The sequence below is a fragment of the Excalfactoria chinensis genome, chromosome 1, assembly GCF_039878825.1.
Source record: "Excalfactoria chinensis isolate bCotChi1 chromosome 1, bCotChi1.hap2, whole genome shotgun sequence".
NCBI classification, from domain to species: domain Eukaryota; kingdom Metazoa; phylum Chordata; class Aves; order Galliformes; family Phasianidae; genus Excalfactoria; species Excalfactoria chinensis.
The window spans coordinates 12,762,057-12,782,035 of record NC_092825.1 but is presented as its reverse complement, the minus strand read 5'-3'; the positions used below and the strand labels follow the sequence as shown (position 1 = coordinate 12,782,035).

At 39.5% G+C, this 19,979-nt stretch overlaps 1 protein-coding gene across 4 annotated transcripts in view; it reads left to right on the top strand.

Annotated features, from left to right (window-relative positions):
• The window catches only part of ATXN7L1 (ataxin 7 like 1), a 104,737-nt gene that overhangs the window by 34,289 nt on the left and 50,469 nt on the right, over nt 1–19,979 (top strand). For 2 of the 4 annotated variants that reach the window (XM_072342188.1, XM_072342201.1), the window contains exon 3: nt 4,033–4,137. The exons of the other annotated variants lie outside the window; for them this stretch is intronic. In XM_072342188.1, coding sequence (XP_072198289.1) covers nt 4,033–4,137 — 105 coding nt within the window. The remainder of the gene's footprint in view (nt 1–4,032; nt 4,138–19,979) is intronic. 4 annotated transcript variants of the gene reach the window in all.

Here is a 19,979-nt window from a genome sequence, read left to right as displayed (position 1 = left end):
ATTAACAGACATGGCGGGCCAAAAGATTTCATTACAGGGGCCCAATGATTTGATGCTGCAAGGAGAAGGGCACTTAAAGGTAGCCCTTCCACAAAGCCTGGCAGGGCTATAAAGTAAGTTAACTGTCCTTTCTTGCCATCAAAATCTGCTTTCAATCTGCTGAAAGCATCTTCAAGTAAGTGAAAGAATATGATAGGGCCCATGGGCAACTTTTACTTTTTGGAAGTGACATGCAGCTCTTCTGCCTTCAACTTGTAGTTATCTGTATCAGCAGTTAGAAAACAAGAGGGTCACAGGCTCTGGTAGAGATCACTGTGCCAGTGTGGGATGGGTGATGCCAGCTTCAGTCTCTCTTTCTCCTTTGGGGGAGCTGTGGTAGTGGTAGAAGATAAATGCTGATCATAGTCCTTCTCTCTTTGGTCCCTCCCTGTTCTTTCAGAGTTTAATATTACTTGAGAACAAGATGATCTTTAAGGCCCCTTCCAACCAAAGCCCTTCTGTGATTACTCGATAGTTGCTTACTTTATTTACAAATTATCCATTGTCTTCTTCTAAATTGTTATCTTTTTTTCCTGAAGAGGTCTTTGCCGAGCTAACTTTGGAAAGAGCTGTTTTCCTCTCTGAAGCTAACCTTTCCTGAGGAGCTTGTTGCCAGTGCTTCCAGCTTACAGCATGGGAGGTGCGGTGGTGTCCTCTAGAAGATAAATCTTTGTTTGGAGACATTGCTGCTGTTGCTGCAGATAAAAAGATCTAGATTGTCAAATGGCTGTAATCAGATCTAGGAACAGTAATGTTATCCAAACAAACACTTTTGTTCCGGTTGCTTTGGGTAGGACATATCAAAACCTAACTGTTCTTATTAAAAACAAGAAAACATACAAGAATATATATGTATGCTTGCTTATATTGTCTGCTTCCTTTTTCATGTTGTACTGACCTTGTTTCCTTGGTTCTAAATTCTCTGTGATACAGGTTGCATTTGTAATACTGTCATGCCTAATAAAGTAAATCTCTGATTGGAATTTCTGGCAAGACAAAACTAATTCTTGGTACAGCTTTTAATTAAAAAATAATTTATATATGATGTGTGTGTGCTTACAAATCATGAGTTTAATCGGGAAGATTGATTTCTGCCAGTCTTGTTAACATCAGTGGAACTACCAAGGTTAGTTGACCAGCTTAGACTTGGTTAATTCTTGCTCTTGTAAATTCCTGCATAAGATTTTAAAGAACCCAGTCTGAATGACGCTGTTGATGAAAGTTTTGTAGGTACTGTGGTTAAAGAACAACAATTTATTTGTGTAGTCTGATTCCTGTTTCTGATTTTCAACTTGTAGTCTTCAGTCCTAGTGACTGAAGACTACAAGTCAGTCCTTGGATTAGTTTAAGTGGGGTTTGAACAGATAACTAATAACATCAACTTGGTAACAGAAGGCTGATATTTTTAGTGGAGGTTTTACCTCCACCAGGCTATTGCTATGAATCTGCAAACTGAAAAAAAACTTCCAAGGTGCTGCCTTTCAGGATGGTCCCTTACACTGCATCTGGGCAGCACTGTGATGCCGTATCCCTCATGGCACTGTTTTGGTATGCTCTCTTGTGACTCTACAGTTATCTTTGCACCTCAGCTTCTGCCACCTCAGTATCACAAAACCCTCAGTGTTTGCTGTTTGCAAAGAGCTTGCAGGTACAAGAACTTGCCCTTCTACCTACCTGACCATGTCTGGTGGGGGAAAAAGCAGATAATTTTGTGATCCTGTGAACTAACCCAATTTCTTATTCTGTGTCCTCGGATAGATTTCTGCTGTATTAATGCTGTACGCGTTTATGTAAGTTATTCCTTGCAACCAGACTGTATGCTTCAGAGCTAGGTATAGTGAAGTCTTGTGTACAGAGCGGTGCAAGCTAAGTACAACTTAAAGAATTTAACATTGAAAAGGTTGCAACTTTTGAGTATCTTTTGTGTTTGCAAAGGCCAAGTTCTGTGTCTTTTCATAGCAAGATTGTCACTGGACTATTCAAGCAAGAGGAGGAAAAAAAGAAATATTTTATAAACATAATGAAATGCTTGGGTTTGAGCTGAGAGTTGTTTGTGTCAGATTATACCATGAAGAAATACTGTTTTCATTGGTGTTTTTAAATCTGTTAGTGGGAGTCTGTATGTTCTGATTGGAAATGAGGTTTCAACTATGTGAGAATTGCCAATGTAAAGTGATCTTGAAGATCACTAACTTATCACGTGCAAGGAAAGAAATAAAACAAACAGATCAAAGTAGATAAACTTAACTACTGCAGTCCTTCGAATTTACTTCAAATGTGTTATTTGTAGTCACCTCCTTCTGGAATGTAGAAAGCTTGAGGTAGTCCAGGCCTGGTGCTGCAGGGAGGTGACAGTGAGTCAGCCTTTCAGCCAGGTGTCAGCCTGGTAAGGGCAGTAACAGAAACAGGGTTTGGCTTTCAGGGGTAAAGGACAATATCTGGGTTGGTAGTACTTGTGTGTGCCTAAAGAAGCCTGCTTGGATCTGCTTGTGGGGCTGCCTGAGTAGCAGGAGGGGCTGCCCTGGTTCTGGGGAGCTCTCACAGCCTGAAGATGGTTTCTGCTCTGTGGCTGCAAGTACTAACATCATAAGCAACCTGCACAGCGGTGCAGGCCAGCCCAAATCACTTAAAACATAATGCTAGGGACAAAATGTTTGCTTTTGGTAAGAACTAATGAAAGAATGCACTTGCTTAAGTCACTTTTTGAAAGAAATAGCTATCATTAAATAACATAATGACTTACACATTAGAAATCTCTTGGAGAAGTAATGGTTATCAATCACAGCTGCTATTGTGCATGTTTATTGTCACTGAGGATCTTTGCGTTTCTCTTCCAGTTGAAGTGCCTGCCTAAGAGGTGCCAGGCCATTGCTTCAGTCTGAGTCAGAAGGCATTTTTGCAGGTTCTGTAATGGATTTGGGATGCTGCTGAGTAACACTGGAATGCCGTTTTGTGATGTCTTTACTTAAAGATGTGACGTATTTAACTCAGTGACAGCAAGTAAAGGTGTTACTGACCTGTGTGGCCCATACAAGGTGCAGTTCCTAATGCAGTAACGCCTCTGTTGGCAGTGCTGGCTCTGGTGGCACAGTCATGGCACCAAACATGACTGAAGTTACTGCCCTCAAAGCTGAAATGTGGTGGCTGAGCACATATGCTTGTTCTCAAGTTATAGCAGTGCGGAGCAAAGCACATTAACTCACTGCTGTTGGAGCTCTGAGGCCTTTGGTAGTAATTTAAGCCTATTTTACTCTGTGATTGTAATGGCTTAAGAATGTGTGTGTTGCATTCTGTGTTTGAGCTGAGAGGGACAAGTGCCCATCATCGTGTGACTGTCCCATCATCGGATTCCATGCAATTCCTTGTGCTGTCACTGGGAAATACCTCATTAACCATTGTTATCTCTTCCCAGTTTTTTAGGGAGCCAAACAGGAGAGCATTGAACAAGGAGAGAGATTTGCAGAGAGCAAGGAATTTCATGTCATTACATCTGGTTCAAAACAGGGATGGCATTCCTGAGTGTGAAGCTGTTGTAGCATCCCTGTCCTTGGTTGCTATAACCAGATTTTAAGCAGGGGACTTTCTGCAGCAATCTGTACTTGAGCTTGGAATATTGTAACGCGGAGCATATAATTCATGCACTGTGTTGTCTGAAAGAATCTTTTTGAAGAGATGTGAAAAGATGTACTCTTCTGCTGTTTCTACAGCTGACCAGCACAGAAATGTTTAGTGCGCTTCTTGGCAGTGAGCGCTGCTGCCTGCCTTCTGACTCAGACTGAGGGAATGTGACCGCAGCTGTAGTATAGGACCTTGAAAGCCTGAGGAGGAAAAAATCTCTTAAGCATAGTAATAAACTGTTACGGAGCAGTGTATAAATTTGCTTTCTATAAGCTAATATAACAATAGCGGCCCTACAGTACTTAATTTTTTTTTCTTAACATTTATTTAAAGCATAACTTCTAATTCTTGTATATATTTTTAACTTTCCCACAGATATGCACTTATTTGGCCATTATCCAGCTCATGATGATTTCTATCTTGTAGTGTGCAATATCTGCAATCAGGTAGTCAAGCCACAGGTTTTCCAGTCGCACTGCGGTAAGTGAATGTTTTCTTTCCTGAATTACAGTGCCAAACCAGCCTATGGTTCTCTTAAGAATCGTTGCATGTGGTCATGACAGAGGCATTACTGATACTTTTCCAGTTATCTTGTGTTCTTTCCACAGAAAATATTAGGATTGCCTTCAAATAAGCATGTTTCATGTAAAGAGGGAAGTTAAATCAGTTGTCCTAGAAGCTGGGCTTTTCAAGTTGAACTTGTGATGCTAAATTGAGCTATTATAACAGACTCTGTTGGTTAGATACTAACTAACCTAAAACTATTATGATGTAACGTTGGATTGTCTTTTATTAAAGCGGCACGGTGATACTAGTTGGTGTTAGCTAGAACCTGGAAGTTGTGGTGGGTTGTTTTCTGATGGGATTTATACATAGGCCCTTATAGGGTTTATTTCTCGTAGGGCTGAATTTTTAACATAACTGGCATGTTGCGTCACATTTGTTAAGATTCGCTTGAAAACTCTGAGAAACTGCAGAAATGTGGAGATACTTATTTCTCAATAATTATGATAAGGTGATAATTTTTATTTGTAAGTTAATAGCTTTGGTTAGAAATTTTTGCTATTGATTAACAAACTGCTGTCAAATATTCTCTAACAGCTTCATCGCAGGGTCTGGTTTATTTATTATTTATATGGTGGTTCCTTCGTTATTTCTCCAGTGGTTTGTTTCTGGTTTGTTGTTGTTTTAGAGGATTGCAAAGCATGACTGAAATGCTTCACTTTGCATGAGGTTTTTGAAATTTCTCTTCTTAAAATTAAGTTTAATTTGAAGGTGATTGCAGAATAACGAATGGTAACTAGTGGTGGTGTCAGTGAAATACATTAAGAGAAGAACAAACTAACAAACAAAAACCACCAAGATTTTCCTTGCCTGTGTGCAGCAAATAGACTTCATAAATCCTGTGTCCCCTTCAGTCTTCTGGACAGCAAGGCAACTCAGTAAGTGGAAATTGTAAAAATGTATTTGCTTTGAAGGAGAGATTACCAAAATATTACCTCGGGCTCTTATGGATGGACTACTAACAGCCACGCAGGAGCAATTGCACACATGAAAAATAAGATTTGAAAATAAAAATGGAACTGGTGCATTATGCAGAGGTATGTCATAAAGCAGAAAATAAGTGCTGATCAATTCCTGACTAATTCCTATCGAAAATGCACTGCTGTAGCCTTCTGTAGTTGTGCTGGACATGACCTTCTGGCTTGGGGAGCAGTATGACGTTGGACCTGTTTTCACACAGAAGCCACCTAGAACTCTTAGAGGAAGTGTAAAGTGACGTGCTGGATAAGTGTTTTCAATTCAAAATTAGCTACAGGATGGCATAGTTAAAACAGCCATTCTGTGAATACTTGTTATATAGAAGGGCAGAGGTGGTGGAATTTGTTAGTAATACATCCTTTAAACAATATTGACAATATTGAAAGGAACTGTGGAAAGGATAGCATGAAGCTAAGAAGCTGGGCAAAATATTTCTTACAGATGAGAGTGAAGTAATCCATGTTGGAAGGAACAACAAGTTAACATTTGTGTTAGTGTGTTGCTTGTGAACTGCTGAGATGCTGTGAGTCACTGTCCCTTTTTCCTTTTCTCTGTTATTCTATTTATGCAGTTCCTTTCACTTCATTCTCTCAATCCTGTTACACTGAATAATTGAGAGTTAAATTCTGGATTGTTTGACTTAAGACCCCAAGACTTTTAAATCAAAATTCTGCATTAAAAGAGATAGAGAATATTGAAAATAATTGACCAAAGGCTTTCCCCCTTGAAGATTATTTAATGTACTTAACTACTTAATGTAGTCAGACTTATTTCAGGAAATGTATACAAGAATATGTCTGAAAAGCCTGTATAAAAGCTTTATATACATGTCTGTGTTTTGTTTTAAAGATGAAACAGAAAAAGTGATACACTAACCATGTAGAGAATAAGTTTTAGAAGAAGGAGATGTTCTTGGAGGTCGTAGTAATTCTTGTATAACAACGATATTTTTTTTAACATATTGATCTACTGCAAATACTACGTGTTGTGTAACTGACGTGCATTGGCTAACGTACAACCATTTTGATAAGAAATGGCTAAGATCTAAAGAATGTATCTTGTTAATCGGATTTTAATTAATTTGGTCCTGCAGCAGTATAATTGTAAATTCAGTGATACTGTAGATCTCTGTCAATAGACTTTGAGGTTATTTAAGACCGTCCTATCCACTGTAAAATGCAATATTTCACATCTTGAAATGCAGCTTTAATGTTGAAACAAAGGCAATGAAAGGAGAAAGCATTAGAAGCTATCACTGTGCTTTTGGCTCTTGAAGGCTGCATCATGGGGAGTCTTCATTGTTATTGACAGGGACTGGTATAGATTTATCCCAGAATCCCCTACAAAGTGTGGCTTGTTACTACTATTCCTGGTAAGACACAGTGCATATTCTCTCTGCAAGGATTTAGATCCGTGCCAGACATGTGCTTTTTGTCTCTGAGTTCCCTGCATTGCAACTTAAAGGTCTTGGCTTTGGAGCTTGATTTGGAGCGGTTAATTTAGTGAACATTTGGGCTCTTGTACACTTATCTTGAGCCCATCATGGCATGTGACTTTCTTCAGAGCGTTAGAAGACCCAGTGCTGCATTTGTCTCTAATTTCAGACATGTGGCAGCCATCCTTGATGGCGCTGGGAAGTTGGGAAGATTGAAGAAGCAGATGTTGTTGTTTAACTTTTAAGGGTTTGCTTCCTGGACTATCAAGCAGAAGAAGAGAGAAAGCTGGTTGTGGTTCAGGCTTTTTAAATGGGGGCTGGTACTTCATACAACCTTGGACCGGCAGAAATCAGAAAAATACAATAAGAGATCTGTCTAATTAGAGGACTGAATTGCTGAACTTGGGAGTCTGTAATAAACATAGCAGAAAGCCCAGTGTTGCAAAGTATTAGACCTGTCCAAACCTCTAAGAGAGCTGCTGAATTAAGAGCAATTTTATGTCCTTATGCCTGTGGAATAAACATTTGCATCCATTTGTAAGGATTAAACCATTCATATACAAATGATGCAGAGAAACTTCTTCAAGTGGAACAATATCTTTTTTTTTTTTTTAACGTGTGAACATGTATTTGTTTCTCCATTAAGGACTTTGAAATGAGACATCAGCCTTGTTAGATGGCTTGCAGCATGTCTAAGTGTATTGGTATGTGGAGAATTTTAGTTTTGAGACTGTTTGTTCTCAAATGCTGACCTCAATGAAAATGTAGAACATTTTTGGGACACTGGAAGTGTAGTGCTTTACTATCCCTGAAGAACCATAATACTCCTAGCATTTGCTTTTTGTTTGTTGGTTTTCTCCAATGTATCTGTTTTCTAGAGTAGCAGCCTGTGCTGAGGTGTCTGACGTATGACTTCTCTTATCTCAAGTTCTGTGATTGTCTGTTGCTTGTTCAGACAGGGCATGTACCATTTCCCAGGAAATGTTTCTCTTTTATTTTAGCCCCAGTCAGAGCAAAGCTTCATATTCTTATCCTGCATTGTTCTTTATTGGAATAAAAAGCATCACATATGGATCTGGTTATTTTGTCCGAAATGTTCCTTACTTTCATAGACTTGTTAACTTTGGTCTTTTCCCATTGAAAAGAAAATCTTCTACAAAAGGTAGTTCTGGAATAGCAGAGAGCTTGTAAAAACATCTTAGTTTCTTCTTTTAATGTGAGGAAATAAGTTTATGAGGAGAAAGTGTTAAAAGTAAAGGGGAAGAGGAGGTGTTGAATTACCAAACTAAATAACGAAGCTTGATTAAACAATAACTGCACTATAACCATGACAGAAAGGTTCCAAACTTACTCTGGAACAGTTTCAAGAAATGTGGAGGGTATCTTAACGAGCAGAATGGTTAAGATCCCCATTTTATTGAAGTAGTAGCATATAGAGGAGAACAATTTTGCTTCATCAAGGAAAAGTGCCTATGAAGATCTCTTCCTCTCTTCATTTCTTTATTGGAGGTTCATTGCTGTCTGTCCTTCCTGTTTCTAAGTTTGTTCAAACAGTCTTCTAATTAAGAAGTAGAAACTCTAAGTCCTTAAAAAGGAAAAAACAACCCTTGATTTTTGTTACTTGTGTTTTAAACCCTTGGGTTGACATACTTAGGTCTTTATGAAAGTAGGAAAACTGTTATTTCTTTTTGATCTTTCAGTTTGGTCGTATAAGCATCATTGAAAAGAAACAAGCTAGGAAGTAATGAAGTGCAGAAGAATATAAATAATTTTCCTAAGAGAGGTTGTATATTTTGAATTACTCAGACCAGCTATTCTGCACTATAATATTTGTTACAATTTAATGAACCACAATTAAAGAAAAGAAGGCTGAGCTTGCAGTATGAATAGTAATGCCTGGCTTTTCTAACACAAACAAGAACGTTCCCAGCAAGTATTTTTGTTTGTTTGTAAGGGTTTTGTTAGGGGTATCACTGTCACATTTGCTGTGTCACGTTATCCATTTTGATACAGTTTTCAATTATTCCTTGTCATATTATTATTTTTAAGTACACCTGTTTGGGATTTTTAAGATGGCAGTATTTTACCCATTGCATTTGCTCTTTTATCAAAGGAAGCGTTCTTGTGCCCTTCAGTGACAATGACGTTTTGAGTCATTTGCATTCTGTTGCTGTGATTTTTTTCACAGCCTTGTCAAAACTTGTTCTGTGCTGTCTGTGTTTATCAGATAACTTTCTGGCTCTCTCTCATGGTTAGGTTTCACTACAGAAGAGAACTAAAATAATGAAAATTACCCTCATTCCCCCCCTGCTTTTTGTGATATGTAGCAACAGTTGTTTAATGTTAGCAGCTGGACTGGCAAGAATCCAAGTATGCTTTTTTCTTTTTAGGGGGTAGAGAAGGAACTGAGTATTTTGCATGTTCCGTATTTGTACATTTAAGTTGACTTGTGCATTTGGCTGGAATACACTGAGTTTTTTTCTGCATCTTTCATTGCTGTCACTAGAAATTGGAAACTCCTTGTAGCTGAAAGCATACAGAAATTCTCTTTAGCTTTACAGTCCATCAGAAATCTTGTTCTCCAGACCAAATTGCAGCCAATGGCATAACTCTTTGTTTCCTGTCCATGGTAGAAATTTTAGCCGTAGCTCCTGCAGCGGTGCGTGCTGGATGATGTAGGTCAGTTCTTTGTCCTTGAGAGCTCTCTGGGTCCAGTGTAGCAGTGATCTCTGTGAAACAGGCCGCAAGCTATCTTCTGCACCATTCCCATAGATCTTAAATAGTAGTACACTGTTGTACGGACAATCCAGGTAGGGTGAATGCTACCTTTGCAAAGGCAAAACTAAAGGAACTATTTTGAATTCATCTTTTTCCCTAGGTATTCTTAGAGTGCTGTATTTTTAGACCGTCAGTGCAATTCTTGGGATTCTGATTAGGTACAGAATTGCCAGCTCTGTCTTGCAGAGAGCAGCTCTGTATCCTAACAGCTGATTGACTCTGTCCAGATTCAGAGAAGTGTTTAGATGTGTAAAAGGTAAATTGAAATTTTAAGACCTAAGGATTTTTATTCATTGGTTCATTTGAATTCTAAGCTGTTTGTATGCATGAGACTGTTGGTCACCTCAGTATTGGCTACTGTGCTCATTCAGAACAGCTTGGGGTTTGTTTGTTTGTTTGTTTGTTGGACATGTCCTATAGAGAGCTTCATGACAGATACTTTGGCAAGGCTATGTTCATTCAAGAAAAGACAAAATAAAATCCTACCTTCTCTGTGATAACTTGGCCAGGAAGCAAGGTATGTGGATTTAGTAGACTTACCTCCTAGTTGCTGTTCTCCCATCTTCTACCTCCTAGGAGTGGAGAATGCTGTAACCACTAGGCACACTGTAAGCCACAATGAAGCAACGCTTTTTACATTGGGACTGTATCAGACAAAGTGAATCTGAATGTAGAGATTAACATCCAGATCCAAGGGACAGACTGTGGCAGAGACTGAAAAATGTGCAGCTGATGCTGAGAGCAGCAGCAATGTGGTGTATCTTCACCTTGTAGGTCACTGAGATCAGCTTAAAGCTGGAAGGAGTTTGTTTTTTTCTTCTGTCTAGGAAGTGAATCTAAGTCAGAGCTGTGTTCAAACTGGCTGACATGCTTGCTTACAAACAAGCAGTACAGTACTTTATAGGGTTGGCTTTTTAATTCTTTTCTACTATCTTCCCACTGCTCGTGCTGCTTTCCTCTTTATTGCTATTAGTTAATGTCCACGGAGCTTAAAACAAAATAGGTCAGCTACAGAAATATAGAGAGAGATACGGTCAATGAGTAGTGTAAGTGGAAAGCTCACAACTGCTGATAGAAAACTGTCTTTCAAAAATTCACCCTTGCAACTTACATAGGTGGGGGTTGACTCTTCTCCCAGGTAAGTAGCAACAGGACAGAATGACTTCAAGCTGCATTAGGGGAAGCTGAGGTTGGCCATTAGGAAACATTTCTTCTCTGAATGCTCAGGGGCTGGCACAGGCTGCCCAGGGAGGTGGTGGAGTCACCGTCCCTGGAGGTGTTCAAGAAGCATTAACATGCTGTACTAAGAGAGACAGGTTAGTGGGGAAAATATTGGTGGTAGGTGGAGGGTTGGAGTAGATTATCTTGGAGGTCTTTTCTAACCTTAGTGATTCTGTGATTCTGCATGCCAATAATAGAAAATGTCTTCATTTGAAAGATACTTCTAATGAGAAAGCAGGAACATCCTGGCAATGCTGAACTCTCTAGGGATTGTACATTGGAGAGTGTATATGAAAGAAGACAACATTCAACAGTGAACAGAATGCTATGCATGCGTGCAGTTGCTATTCAGCATAGTGACCTTCCCCCCCCACCCTTCACCCTTCTGGACCTATGTATGAAATTAAAAAATCTGAAACTAAAACACTGATGTGTTTACCATGATTTATTAAGGCTTGTTTTTACAGTGTCTTGATGATGCTTTAACTTTACAATCTTAAATACTCCTACAGAGGAAGTAGACTGACAGAGTAATAGTGGCACTGGGCTTCTAAATGTACTGAAAGTGTATTGTTCATGTTTGCACCTAAGATAATTTATAATGATAGAAATTCTTTTTTTCATAATGTAATCATTGATAATATTTCATTAGTGAACCCTTATGTATTATTTTCTTTAACTGCAGTTAAATTGTGTTAAATGATACAGTACATACTTGAACCGGATGGTGTTGTCATGGCATTGATGGAGATGCATATCGCTTGTAATTTCTTCCAGTTGAGATTTTAATAGAGATGAAGTTTTAAATAGTAACCAATAAGGATTTCTTTAAAGGAGCGTCCATTTATAGAACTCAGCTGTTGAAGGTTGACTGTAGCATTAGGCTTAAGTTTAATCTCCTACATACTATAATTTACAGGTCTGAGTTTAGTGTCTTGTTCTCCCAACTGCTGCACTTGTGGAGGGGTGGGGGTGTGATAGTGGGGGAGATGGGAAAGGTACAGTGAAAATGAGCAGTCATAACCTGTAAAAACCTGCCAAAATTAAAAGCAGGGCTATTTGGGCTGAAGTTTTCCATAGTATGTTTTACCTGGGCTAAAGAAAGTGGATGTCTTCCATTTTAGAGAAGGCATGTGTTGGTGGTGTTTGTTTCTTGTAAAGCAAAAAATCAACCAGACTCCACTGTCCTGTTCCTAGGTAAAGTTCAAATTAAGAGCTTTTTGAATTCACTGTTCAGAAGTGTTTTGGTGAACTAAACATAAGCAAGAATAAGTCTATTTTATATCACATTATGTTGCGCTGTTCAGAAGGTACATTTGATGTGGAATCTGGGTTTCCCAAAGGCCCAGACAGAAAGTCATTGCTTCTTCAGCACATTCCAAAATCTGGTGAGCAAGGCTCCTCTCTGCTGTTCTCTGTTGATCCAGCCCATGATCGGACGAGGAAGATGTGGTGGGTTTATTTGGCTGGGGTTCTTTTTTGAAAGTTGTCACGTTCAGATGTGTTTTTGTGTTGTAAAAGGGAATCAGCATCTGGATTAGTCACAACCTGTGGTGTTCCATTTCATTCTGTAAAAGTTCAGTTCTGTCTGCTTATTATCCTGCCCAAGGACAATGACTTTTAGCAGTTCTCTGACCATTTTCGGTCTAGTTTTCCAACCGTTACTTGCAATTTCTCATAGGCTAACATTAGGAATTCCTTGCAGAGCAGGCTCTGGGCCTGGCAGGAGTGCAGGCACACAGGTCACAGTGCAGGCCCTCATGGCTGCCCAGGTTGGGCTGCCACAGTTGGTCCCATTGGAACCAGCACGTTATACTGTAAAACTGTGGTACCTGACTAGTGCCACATCTATTCAAAACATTCTGTTTGTATGTACAACACTGTACTTAAAATTCTCATCGTTTCAGCTATAACTGAAGCTCTTCTGGGTATTTCCTATTTTCCAGTCCTGTAGTGATTCATATAATTATCTTAATAGTTTAATGCTATTCTATTTAACTAGTGGTATTAATGTAATAATTGTCATATTAAAATCTAAAAATACTAAATTAGGCATTCTACAATATATTTTATCATTACAGGTAGGTTAAAAGTACTGTAGGATTCTGTTTCTAAAATAAAAATGTTGCATTTATCTGGATAGAGTAATTAATCAGATTTTACAGGACATAATAAGAAATAATATAAGTACATTAGGCAAACAATGAAGGGCAACTTTATTCACCTCACTAGATACATATTTTGATTAGAATTTAATTTCAAATGCCTGATTTACCTTCCTGCACCAAAATCTGCCAATTGTTAAGACACATAAATAAAATACACGAAATCCGCCTCACTACTTCACTAGCTATTTATGTCTGTTAGACTACTGATGCTGCTAATGGGAAACATTTTCTTTGATCAGAGTTATGGGAAATAACTGACTTTTTTTTCCCCCTTTTTTGAGGACAGAATTGAGGACAGAATGATCAGCGTAGATCATTAGGGTCTAAATCAGTGCATAACAGGACAGCCTTATGTTGGGTAGCCTGGCATGCAGCATACCCTTCCATTAGGTGAAAATGCAGCAGAAGTTCTCTAGCAAAAAATAAAAATAAAAAATCAAACTTTGAAAAGAAAGGTCTGGTGTCTGTCATTGGGCTACTGAACAATTCTGTTGACCCAAAATTGCTTTCTGAACTTAATGGAAATTTAACAGCTACGGTCCTGCAGTGAGGATTCTCAAAATGCAGCTATAGACTGTGTGAAGAAATACCTCTTATTTTGTTTTGAACCTGCTGCCCAGCAGCAAACAGTCACTTCCTGTCCACCTTCATTATAAATGTGCATCACAACCCTGCTCTGTCATTGCTTTTCTAGTTTGACAAGTCCACATCTGTTTAATTGTCACTCAGGTAGAAACTGTGTCCTTGCCACATGTCTTTGTATCTGACTCAGCCCTCCTATTTTTTAAAGGAAGGAAGCAGTGGTATCACATGCCGTATTTCTTAACTAACATTAGACCACTACAGAACACTGAGATGATAATTACAAGACCAGTATCTCATTGCTCTATAATAATAATAAAGAGGCCATCATTTTGTATATAAAATTTAAAGAACTTTTTCTTCCATGTCTTCCTTTTTTTTTTCTGCCATGACACTTCACATTTCTCTGCACTGGATTTCTCTTACTATTTTATTACACCATTCAGCAGCATTAGGTCTTTCTGCAATCTGCTGATTTTTATCTTTAGTTCTCTGAGTAATTATATACTGAAGATCTTGTTCTCTGGCTAACCGCCTTCTTTTCTGAACTGCTTCTGAATATGTTGAATAGTTCTGGCCCTAATGCAGACCCTTGCTGCATGCCACTGGTGAAACTCTTCGAGAAAACTGACCATCTTCACCCTCTTCTTGCCTAGTAAGTAGCTAGCCTTCGTGGGATGGGCTTGGAGTCCTCTTTCCTATTCCCTGGCAACTACTTTTCTTCTAAGAAGCACAAATACAGTTTCATTTCACTTGGAAATTTAAGTAGACAGCTTTTATTGGATTTCTTATGTCCACACATTCATTAATACCTTCCAGAACATTTGTGACTCATAACTACATTGACGTTTTCCCAGTATATCACACTTACCCATACGTTTACTAATTTGGTTCCTTCGTATGGTTTCTACCACTCTGACCTGGGTGCATTTCAGGCTTGCTACTGTTTATTTATATGTGCTTTCCCAAAGGTGGATGTTATCTTCTGAACTGCAATACAAGAGGTTTTTTAGTGAGGGGCTTTGTTTGCAGCTTGGAAGCTCAGTAACTGTGTTTGTGAGTTCCAGGAGCTCCTGGATGAAGGGGATTGGTTTGTGCTTGTCAGTCTTTTAGTTAAAGATGGAATCTCAGCATTACTGCTGTATTCCGTAAAACAACCCCAAACCTTCTGAGCCATCGAAGTCTTTTGTCAGGACTAGAAAACAAGCACATTTTGGTTTTGTGTGTATTTGTGCACACATACACTTCTGTGTGCATATTTGTATATTAACTGATCAAGCTCTTGCACCCTCACTGCAACAGTAGCCTTAATTCTGGAATAATTACTAGGGAGCAATTTATTGTTGCTGCCTGCATAAATGAGATGGAAAAAATGGAGCTTGCTTAAGAAGAAAATGCAGGTCTTTCATGTTAAGAAAGTGGCTTGAATATAACTAATTTTCCTCTCCTTTCATGAGAATTTCATGCTGGTAGAGGCAAAGCATTCCATTTGGTCTGAGCTGAAATCTCTTTTGCAAGACTGAAGTAAAAACAGAGGAAATGAAAGGAATAGGTTCACAAAATGATTTTTGTTCCAGTACCCACTAGTTTGGAGAACGGAACAGTCATGCATGACATGGGACATCCAGTTTACCCTTTTTGTCCCAAATCTGAGGGGATCTTAAAGAAGAATAAAGCCAGTTACAGAATCCTCAGAGAATTATGCATTGATACTTGGGGGAAAAAAAAAAAAATCTATAGTAGTATCAACTCTGTATTATTGGATCAGTGATAACTTCTGCCATGTCCTGAATATAAATTAACATTGAGGACAGTCAGGGCGCTCAAACAGCAGTTATCAGTGCTGGGTTGGTTGACAAAGACTCAGCATTCCCTTATGGTTCAGTCAGCTTGTTGGGTGGAGATCCATGGGCTATACACATGCACCGAGTGAAACATTCTCTTGCACACAACACAATAATACCCCACTTGTCCAGTCATATTTGTCCTATCAAGGTCAGGTGGGTTTTCTGCCAAAAGGCAAAATAATAATAATTCAAAAAGAAATATTTTTTTAAAAAGCTAAAAGCAGAGGAAGGACATGCACTAGAATGTATCACACAACCCCAGCGGCACAGTCATAGTTCCTCACTTGGACTTTGGTAAGTGGTGAGAACTTCATTTAGGGTCTTCCTGTCAGACCTGGGAAGATGTGGAGTATTTTTGGTTTTCTTCTCTTCCTTGGCCCACTGCTTCAGTCAGCCTTACCTGGCCTGCTGGAACCAGTCAGGTCAAAAACAGCCTGTCTGTAAGTGGAAAAGGGTGAGAATGAGAGGTCAACAAAAACACCATAGCAGGAAACATACTTAGCAGAGCTTTTTGCTCTGTTTTGTTTTGTTTCTTAAGGAAACTAGGCAGAGAGGTCCCTTGGGTTGTTTCTGTATCCAGTCCATGTTGTGCTGACTCCTTCACTTGTATCCAACATCATTTTCACAACATTAAGAAAGAAATTCAGAAACGCTAGCCTGCGGTGTCTCACACACAAAATAGTGTTGAGATCACTACAGTATCTAAGTATCGTTCCTCAGTTAGGGAGTCCTTGGAAACAGATGAAAGCTTCAGAAAGCTTTTATCTCTTGGCATGGGCCAAGCAATGATCTGCCTGTGCACAATCTGCAGCCATTCCTCCTCACCACAGAGTGGATCGGGATTGTCACAACCCTCATAGCAAACAGCTGTGGGCAGGCTGGAGCGGACAGAGCTGAGTTGTTACTTGTGCCCTCCTTTAAGGATACCTGGTGGTTGTGATCCCATGAGCAATCCTTTCATTCTTCCTATGATGAAATGTCAAAAGGTAAAGGCAGATTTTGGAAGTGTGGGCAGTGAGGTGGAATGCCTTCCTTCCCTGCATTTCTGAGGCCTGTGCCACTGTACAACCTTGCCTGGCAAGGTTGGCATCAGACTCTTCTGCTCTTCCATCCACAGACAGAGATTCAAGTTACTCAGTAGCCCGTGTGCTAGGACTCTTTTATTTCCAGTTGCTTATCACATGGTGCAGTTACGTGAAGAAACAACAGAGTTGTTACCAGCATTTACACCAGAAGCAGTGTTGAAGCATACAACACGTTTTGTGTTTGTGTTTTGAACTCGCAGTCTGAATGTTGCAGTTTTAGCTAGATAGTATCAATCAGATAAAATGAAGTTCAAATAACAGATAACTTGAGAATAAAGCATAATGGTTGCATGAGAGCTATAGAAATAAATATATTCCACTCCACACTGAACACATTCAGCTTGCTGAACGCAAGACTTCGCTACAGCCATCAGCTCTTCACTGAGTAATGTATGCCTCTTCGTTTTCAGTTCAGTTCCTGAAGTTTGCTTCCATAGTTCCATTTTATGAATCAAATCTTTCCTGTTGTTAAGCTGAATCTTAGTTTAGTGTCACTTTAGTAGAATTGCCTTGCATCTTATTTTGTTTCTTAAAGTTTGACATTTAATGTAGGATTAGATTGATTTGACTTCATTTTTTCTAGTCTCATACATCACAAAAGAGAGAACACAATTCGAGTATTTTATTTAGTCTTAAATGAAAGTTAGAATATCTATTGGAAAGTCATTTTTAATGACAAAAAGATATGAATACACCAGCTACGTCTCTGTAGTCAGAATTGCACAATATCAGTTGAAAAGCAAGTAAAACAGGTGACACTTTTGCCTGTTGATGACCAAACAAAACTGTCATTCCTGCTGCTTCATCATATCACACTTTTCTTTTGATTTTTCCTTCTCAGCTTCAGCAAATACCAAATATATTTCACTCCAGCCTTCCCCAGTGTGATTGTGAGCAGTCCAGCGCTACATATCTTCTTTCATTTTCTTTTCCAGTTTATGAGAAAATCTGCTTGAAAATGCACCATAGACCCCTTTTAGATTATTTAACGTAATCATCTGAAACTTTCTTACATGTCTGTATTAGCGCTCAGCTAACTGAAGGTCTGACTTGGGCATTCTGTGTCTGTAAAGGGAATTGCTCCATAGCAAAGCATTGCTTAACTCCATTTTGTAAAGCATGTTTATGGAGTTATGGAGATGGAAAGGTAGCTGTTTCTTTTTGTTTATGGTAAATTTTAGAGCTGTAATTTTTGCGTTCTGCAAAATGCTCTTCAACTTCTGCTCACACAAAAAAAGAAAAGCTCACATTCAGTTGAAACATACATTATAAGTTATAGGGTATTTCATCACAAATAATCCTAGTCGGCAGCCCAGGCAGCAAAAAGCTGAATGTCTCATTCAGATGTATATTCTCTAAAGCTGTCTGCATGTAATTCCAGTACGGTGTGTTTGATGCACATGTGCCTGTGCTGCTGGTAGCGTCGATGATGGTGCTGCTGCCAGCATCATGCACAGAAGGAAGCGCGGAGTTGTGACAGAGGAAGAGCTTGCAGCCTTACTTCAGTCGCAGAGGAAGCTGCTCACTCCTTGCATTTGTATTGCAGTTCACGCTGGGTTTTTAAGGCAGGATTTCTCCCTGCCTGGGCCTGTTTCTTTTTGTCTTTTCCTTCTTTTGTTATGCTACAATTCTTAGTGCATTTCACATAATGCACGTAACACATTCACACAGTGCGTTTCAGTGCATGAGACAGCAGCATCTGTGCCTAATGCTGGTTATACCAGTTAAGCTTTGCTGTTCTCATTTTTATCGTATGATTTTCCATAAAGCTCAATTTCAGCTGCACTGCACTGATCAGTCACCAGCTGGTCCTTACAGTGTTCCAATTACCTGGTAGTTTGGAAGAGGTCTGTTTTGTCTTAAATAATTGCCATTCCTGATCTAACGCCCTCCAGGCTGAAAAGGACCATGGGTACACTGCAGGCACGCTGTGTACAGCTGGCTCCCTTGGGATGCCTCCGGTCGCTGAGGTTTGGTTTGGGAGAAATGGCTTGGGGATCTGAGTCTAAAAGTGTCCTGCCAAGAACTTCGTGTAGGTTTCCTAAGCACTGACAAAGCTGAATGGCCGCAGTACTAAGCCAGCTCTGCTCCTGTCCTGTCCAGGGGCTGGATCCTGCTCAGCTTCACGCCAAGTGATGCTGTAACTACACCCTGAAACTGCAGCATGTGTTATGTTTCTGGCTTACATCACTGAAAGGTGGGATTCTTCAGGGAACTTTGAAGCGTCATGTATTTTGGTTGAGCAAATGTGTGCTGGTGGGGGCCTGATGGTCTGTGTGGGGCCATGCAGGCCCTGAGCCGCCCCACTGCTCAGCCCTGACTTCTCTGGTGTTTTCTGTAGGGAGGTGATGCTCTCAGAGCTGTTGCTCATGGTTCTTTTTTTTTTTTTAGGATTATTTAGTACTATGTCACGGCAGCAGTGTCTGCTGGTAAATGGGACCAGACCGCAGGCACTACAGCAAAAGCAGTTTTGAATAGAACGAAAAGATACCTTACAATTTAATCACTATTTCCTTTAATTGAGCATCAAAACTCTTTGACTTCTGCCATTCAAACAGATATTCCATTCATGTGTTGGGGAGACGTTTGGAGGCATATGCAGAATTGTAATTTTCCCGGGGTTATTTTTCTTGGAACTTGATGTTGTTAACTTCCAGCAATGTCTGCAGCTGGCTGCCTAATAAAAATATCCTGCATTCCTAGAAACATTGTACGGATGAGCAGAATGACCAAACAGTTTTAAAATGTGGTTACATTAAAATACGTTTTGTTTTACTCAGCATGAATCTAAACTAAAGGATTAGCTGCAGCCATGTCTGGTAGTGATTTTATTTATGTAGATTATCTGTCCACAGGAAAGTTCTCCTAGTACTACAGCAGTTCACTTTTGTCACTTTGGGTGCTTTCCATCTTATTTCAAAGCTACTGAAGGCATCCTGATTTCTGTTGCCTTAGTGATCTGGCCTTCCTCAATGTGCAGAATACTCATATGGGGTTGCAAGAAACAAAATAACTGATGTTCCTATGGTACAAATGAATTTTCACGCCTGACAGTGTTACACTTTCATACTCTTTTTTTTTTTTTTTTCTTTGCAGTGGCAGATTCTTAGTTTTAATGTAGTAAAACTTTGCTCTTTGTAGAACTTCAGTTTAAGGTAGTGACAGTGTGTTGAACCCTGAATAGAACGAAAGGTACGGCTTTTAGTTAGCAAAGAGGACAAATGGTGCACTGATGTATTTCTAATTCATCTTCTATTTGAAGACGCAAATTAAACAACAATGTGTTGTTTTAAGTTTAGATTTGGGAGAATTTCCAGTGGCAGGGCTGGATTTTTTTGTCATGAAGTAGCTGAGTGTCACAAACAAGGTACTAAGAGCGTGACAGCACTGAGTCACAAGTCGGGCAAGGCACACTGAGTGCAGAAGCGCTGTAGCCAATGGCTGTTGGTGGCTGTCCCCAGGCACGCCAAGTCGCCCATGAAGCAGGTCTGCTGTACAAAGCTCTGCGGTGATCATTTGTTCCAGAGTGTCGTTCTGGGAAATGAAGAAGGCTGTTTCTTATTGATGTATATAGGTAGTGAACAAAGAGCTTGTCTCCTTTTGTGTCCAGTTCTTTTCAGACTCCCGATTGTGTTTCTGAAAATGCTGTATGAAGAGGTACCCG